Below are 6,000 nucleotides of genomic sequence, written 5' to 3'. Positions count from 1 at the left end.
TCAAATCTCCACAGGACCAGCCACTGCCTGCTAGTCTCAACCTTTACCTCACAGCGTTCCATACCCTTCAACATTTCTCCGATGAAAATAGGGACGTCCTAAGGAAAAGCAGGACATTCCAGGATCAAATGTGAAACCAGGGCAGCTTCTATAAATCTGGGACTGTCCCTGGAAAATAGGGACACTTAGAGGCATTGTTGTGATGATGGGGAAAGGGTCATATACAGTGGAACCTTGGTTCTCGAACAGCTTAGTTGACAAACAAATTGGTTCCTGAACACCGAAAACCTGGAATCCCTTGAGCTCCTGGGAGGAAACGTGGGGTACAAATGTCATAATAAATAAAACAGTAATACTCTCCCTTTTGAACGCATTTTGTTTTCACCCAACGATGATTATTCGCATTTACTGAAAGGCTGGATACAAATCCCTCACAATGCAACCCTGCATGTAAAGTAAAAGGTAAGTCTACTGATAGCTGGGTCTGTAGAGAATGAGACTCTTTAATATCAGCTTGGTTGCGTTCAAGCCCCACGTTGGGCAAGAAGATTCCTCGTGCTTCCTTCGCACTCTTCAATTCTGCTGTCCCGGGTGTCCCACTGAATATACGGAACTGGCTCCTATCAGGCAGATGGGAGCGAAGGGACCGAGGCCTCAAGGCTGAGCCAATGGCGCGCCCACAGTAGTAGTATAGGAAGGCGCGGCGTCACGGCACGTCACGCGCCGCCTGAGCGCCTATTTCAAGCGGGCGAGAGGGACGGAGGCGCCTCCGCCTGGGTGCCAGGCCTCGGGAATCCCCGCTTTCTTCCCTTCCTTTCCCTCCGCGGGAGGGAGAAGCCTCGGCGAGCTGCGGCGCGAGCTTTGCGGCCGGGAGTTTCCTCAAGGAAGCGGCTGCTCCGGAGAGCCACTGTGCCGCGCCCCTCGGGAGGCGTAGGCGGCCAGCCGCAGCGCGCCACCACCACCGGCTCTCCATTTGCGGCTGCAAGGCGTCTCCGCGGGGGAATTTCGGGGTCCGGAGATGGCGGCGCGAGGGGCGCCCCGCCGGCGGGTTTAGTTGCCCTCGCGCACTTTGCAGCTGAGGCCGCCGCCGCCGCCGCCGCCGCCACGATGGTGCCGAAAAGGTGAGTGGAGTCTCTAAGCAAAGTCTCGCACTTTGCACGCTCCTTCTTGGAGCTTCTCTCTCAGCTAGTTGTTGCTTTGCTTGCAGGCCAGGTGGAATAAATTTGCTTGCATACGATATTTAAACGCCGAGGCGATTTCCTACACTTGGATGTTGCGCTATTTTGTATGCGGATCGCTGCTGCTGCTATTGTTATTATTAAAATGTTGCTTGCATTGATATGCTTTTTAACAGCAATCAGGCACCTTTGCTGAAACTTAAGTATTACTAAATTGGATGGAAACAACCCTAGTGCAAGCTGGGGTGATCCAGGCTTTATTGATTAAATTGTTTTCGTCTCGAAGGAGCCTAGGGTAGCAAACGCATCAAGAGTAATGCAACCAAAAGTAAAGGCATGTTAACATTACTTTCTGGATATTTGTATTGAATGGCTGCTAGTCAGGACAGGGAAATAAAGCTGATATGCTAGTAGACAGAACTGATTTTTGTAAGCCAGGCTTTTTTTTGAGAGACGGGTCCTGCTCAACTATCAGCTTAAACAACTGAAAAACATAACACAAATGGCTCATCTTTATTGATACTATGGCGTTTTTGTAATATAGTTACAGTTAGCTTGTTGGGATTCTTCTTTGTAAGTTTTGAAAGGTGACAAATAGAAACGTCACAATTGAATTTGTGACTCAAAACACTCTGGCGGTGTTAGCCCAGTGTTATGGAAGTGGTTAGTGAAACTAACCACAACACAAGCAAACCTGAGTACCAAGAGAATGAGACAGGAATAAATAGAACATGAATTGAGTAAACAAACACTTTGAAACAAATTCTGAAGGCTTTTATTTCTCAGTGGTTGGAAACCAGCTGTTCCTCACCATTGTTTGTGAAAGAGCAGGTATACTTCCTGATTCAGAACCATTGCTTCAAATAAATATAATGCAATCGTGTTAGAAACAATTGAATAATCTTGATTATCTTGGCAAAATAAGTGCTTAGGGTGGTGCTTTCTTGGCTAAATCTGCTTAACATATGCTTCTGGACACATTAATTTTGCAACAGCATTGTCCCAGCATCACAATGCTGAAACAAATGTTTAGGATCACACACTAACAATAATCTATACAGTGGTACCTCGGGTTGCATACGCTTCAGGTTACATATGCTTCAGGTTACAGACTCCGCTAACCCAGAAATAGTGCTTCAGGTTAAGAACTTTGCTTCAGGATGAGAACAGAAATTGTGGTCCAGCGGCGCAGCAGCAGCAGGAGGCCCCATTAGCTAAAGCGGTGCTTCAGGTTAAGAACAGTTTCAGGTTAAGTACAGACCTCCGGAACGAATTAAGTACTTAATCCGAGCTACCACTGTACTTCATTGTAGCTATGGCAGGGATGTTTTTGATACTGATTGACTTGAGTTGGTGTGAATTGGTTGACTGCAGCTCCCCACATGACTAATTGTCTGTCAGGGATTGAGGTGTGTAACCCCCAGGGAAAGGCACCCTGGATAGTTAGTTATTTTATTTTAAAAAAATAAATCTGTACAACTATTTCATAAAATATATCAAAGTGGTAATTTTTTTAAAAAAAGATGAACGTGAGACATCAATTAACCATTGTGGAAAGGTGTATTCTTAATTGCCTGCATAGAAAAGTTTCCATCAGGCATTTAAAAGTTGAAACAGAAGTCAATTACTGAATCTCTATTGGCAGAGTCTTCCACAATGCTGGGATATAAGGACTATTGCCTCATTTGTAATGAAAAAGATGGAGCTATTTTGATAGTAGGCTTATTTTGAATGAAGTTTAGCAGGCACATCTATTAATACTGAAGAATCTGTGCATGCACACAAAAGCTCATACCAGTAACAAACTTAGTTGGTCTCTAAGGTGCTACTGGGAGGAATTTTTTAAATTTTGTTTCAACTGCGGCAGACCAACACAGCTACCAACCTGTAGCTAGATCTATTAATACTGCTATGTATATAGGTCTGTGTCACATGTTAAAAAACGAGGTTCCAGCATTCATATATTAAAAGTGCCATGGGCAGCAAGGAATAGAGGTGATGCTGCTCCATACCAGTGAGTAAAATCACACAAAAAGCATTGGTTCTAAAATGGATTAATTTCTCCCCCCGAACCTTCAAGTCGTAGGCGGAGCTAGCTGCTCCAGCACCCAGAGCGGCATACATGTTGTGCACCCAGGGCGTCCAAGGCGGGGGGTGTGTGTGCCGCGGCGAGCATCCCAGGGGGTGAGCCGCCCATGGCGGGCTGCTTCCTGGGCGGGGGGGGGGGGGGAGCTGCACCGCTTTGCCAACAGCCTTCCTCCCTTCCCTCTTTCTTTGACAGCTCAAGGGAGGCTTCCCTCCCCCCAGGAAGCAGCCCGGGAGCGGGGGGGGGGGAACGGCTCACCATCTGCCCATGACTCCCAAGCCTCCCCCAAGCTGTCAAAAACAAAGGGGGGAAAGGGGAAGGCCGTCGGCAAGGCAGTGCAGCTCCGCCCCTTCCCCCGACGGCTTGGGGTAGGCTTGGGGGTTGCAGGCAGGTGGCATGCCGAATGTCACCCCCCCCCCCAATAATGACACCCGGGGTGGACCACCCCCTTCCTCTGCCCCTGCTTCAAGGACAGCAAATTAATAAATATAAATACAGTCACAAAAGCACAAGCACACATGAGAGTTGGTGTAATGATTCAAAACATAGTCTGGACTGAAGTGAAACCATGGTCTGAACTGAAGAGAGCCACAATCTCCTGGCTTCAGGCCTTTCCTATAAGCAACACAGAGATAAAAATATTGATCTGCCTTATTAGATTCATACAGTTGGAAGGGAAGTCAAAATGTTGTCTAGTTCATCCCCCAGGCACTAGCAAATGTGCCAAAAGAAAAAAAGTACAAAGGAGTCTTTCACCATCTAAGCAGCCTGTTCCACTGTCCCAACAGCTCATACCAACAGAGAATCCTTGCTGATGTTCAGTTAGCATTCCTTTTCTTGTAACTTGAACCTTTTGGTTCTGGTCCTATCCTTTAGAGTAACATAAAACAAATTTCCATCACAGTTATTGGGTTGTTGTGTACAAAAAGAAGAAATTCTGAAATAATATGGGAATACCTGTGAGGACTGCAGAGAAAAATTCTAAAGTTGCTATTATACAGTCTTTGTATCAATATTTGTTGTTTAGTTGTGTCTTACAAATTCTGAAAATGTATTTAGTACAGTCATACCTCGGGTTGAATATGCTTCGAGTTGAGCGCATTCGAGTTGCGCTCCGCGGCAACCCAGAAGTAACAGAGTGTGTTACTTCTGGGGTTCGCCACTTGCGCATGCGCAGACGCTCAAAATGACGTCATGCACAGAAGCGACGAAAAGCGACGCGCACAGACGTGCCATCACTAGTTACGTTTGCTTCCAGATGCGAACGGGGCTCCGGAACAGATCCCATTCATATCTAGAGGTACCACTGTAGTTTATAAAATTCTTGCCTCATAATCTGTTTTTATTTTGTTTCAGCTTTGGATTTATGATGTTCCTTTGGGTTCAGACAGCTGGTAAGTTATGAATGCATTGTTTGCTATGCTCAAATATAAAGCAAACCTTTAAATATGCTGATAATGCGGATGATCTGTCCTGTCTTTCCCTAAAGTTCAGGGTGGACTGCAGAAATGCAAAGCCACTTTAAAATATACAGATAACTAAATTAACATTTCAGGTAATAATCATAGTCTTAATACAATTCTCATAACGCTTTCTCTTACCCAGGAGAGCTGCCATGCTAGAATCTCCTGTTGATGTTTCCCCCTCAGAGAGGTTCTGTGTCTTTAGTATGTGCACTGCTGGAAGATAATCAACATACGCATTGCCATATTTGCATGTTAGGAAGAGCTGTATCTGTTCAATGCCTTGTGGCATGGAAGATGTGGCCATGGACTCTTGGAGAAGAGTCTGAGAAGACCCTGAGATTCAGTTAAGTTTCACTTGGACTCAGTTGCTATGACATAGGTAGAAGGTAATCAACAAGAAATCAGTAATAATAAAGAGAAGTAGATGCCATGAGGGCGTTCCCCATTAGGCCATGGTCACCTTTCCATTAGAGTGTATAACATCAAGTGAACTCAAACTAGTGAATTAAGTTATTCTCTCCAGTGGGAATGAAAAGAAATGTGGCCCCAGTAAAACTGGATTTTAAGGAGACATTCGTAAAAAGCATGTGTTTAATTTCCCATTTTGTCTTTATAGCTAACATATCTGTCACTGGCATAATAGGAAGTACTGTTGAACTGAGATGCGATGAGTTAAATGGCACGTTCATCTTAAATAACTTTCGAGTAACATGGCGAAAAGAAGGGGAAATAACGTGCTTTGTAGAAACCTATGATTCTGATGAAGATCTGACTTCATACCGCGAGAAAAACCAGTGTGCAGACTTCAGAGATAGGACTCGGTTTAAGGAGGAACTGAAGGAGGGCAAATTTACTCTGCAACTGTTAAGGATCAGTCCTAAAGATGAGTTCACATATACCTGTGTGGTATTGAAGAAGAATGAAGAACGAAAATTTGAAGTACATAGAGAAGTAAAAACAAACCTCAAAGTGGCAGGTAAAGCAAATGTTTATAAACCATCAGTGATAAATTCCTGTTCTTTTGCCAAACTTTGTGTACGTCAGAGAGTGCCATAGAAGAAAGGCGTGTTCAAGTGTGTTTCTGAGTTAACACGGGGAACGGAGGAGCAATGGTGTTTTAAACAAGAAAATGTGCTTGGCACACCAGGGGCAATCCAGTCCATTGCCATGTCCTTTTTCTCCCACTCTGCATGGCTCCCTGAGCAAGGGTCATAGGAAACTGCCTTGGTCCATCTAGCTCAGTGCTGCCTACACTGGCTGGCAGCAGCTC

At 45.1% G+C, this 6,000-nt stretch overlaps 1 protein-coding gene across 1 annotated transcript in view; it reads left to right on the top strand.

Moving 5' to 3' along the window:
• The first annotated feature begins 651 nt into the window (after positions 1–651).
• ICOSLG (inducible T cell costimulator ligand) overlaps positions 652–6,000 on the top strand; it is a 19,797-nt gene continuing 14,448 nt past the window's right edge. Inside the window, exons 1-3 of the mRNA XM_079974534.1 lie at positions 652–1,121; positions 4,621–4,658; positions 5,347–5,706. Of these exons, the coding sequence (XP_079830660.1) occupies positions 1,108–1,121; positions 4,621–4,658; positions 5,347–5,706 (412 nt within the window). The 5' untranslated portion in view covers positions 652–1,107. The remainder of the gene's footprint in view (positions 1,122–4,620; positions 4,659–5,346; positions 5,707–6,000) is intronic.

The sequence above is a fragment of the Podarcis cretensis genome, assembly GCF_951804945.1.
Source record: "Podarcis cretensis genome assembly, chromosome: 4".
In the NCBI taxonomy this organism is placed as follows: Eukaryota; Metazoa; Chordata; class Lepidosauria; order Squamata; family Lacertidae; genus Podarcis; species Podarcis cretensis.
The sequence above is the reverse complement of the archived record's forward strand: the minus strand, read 5'-3'. Positions and strand labels throughout refer to the sequence as shown.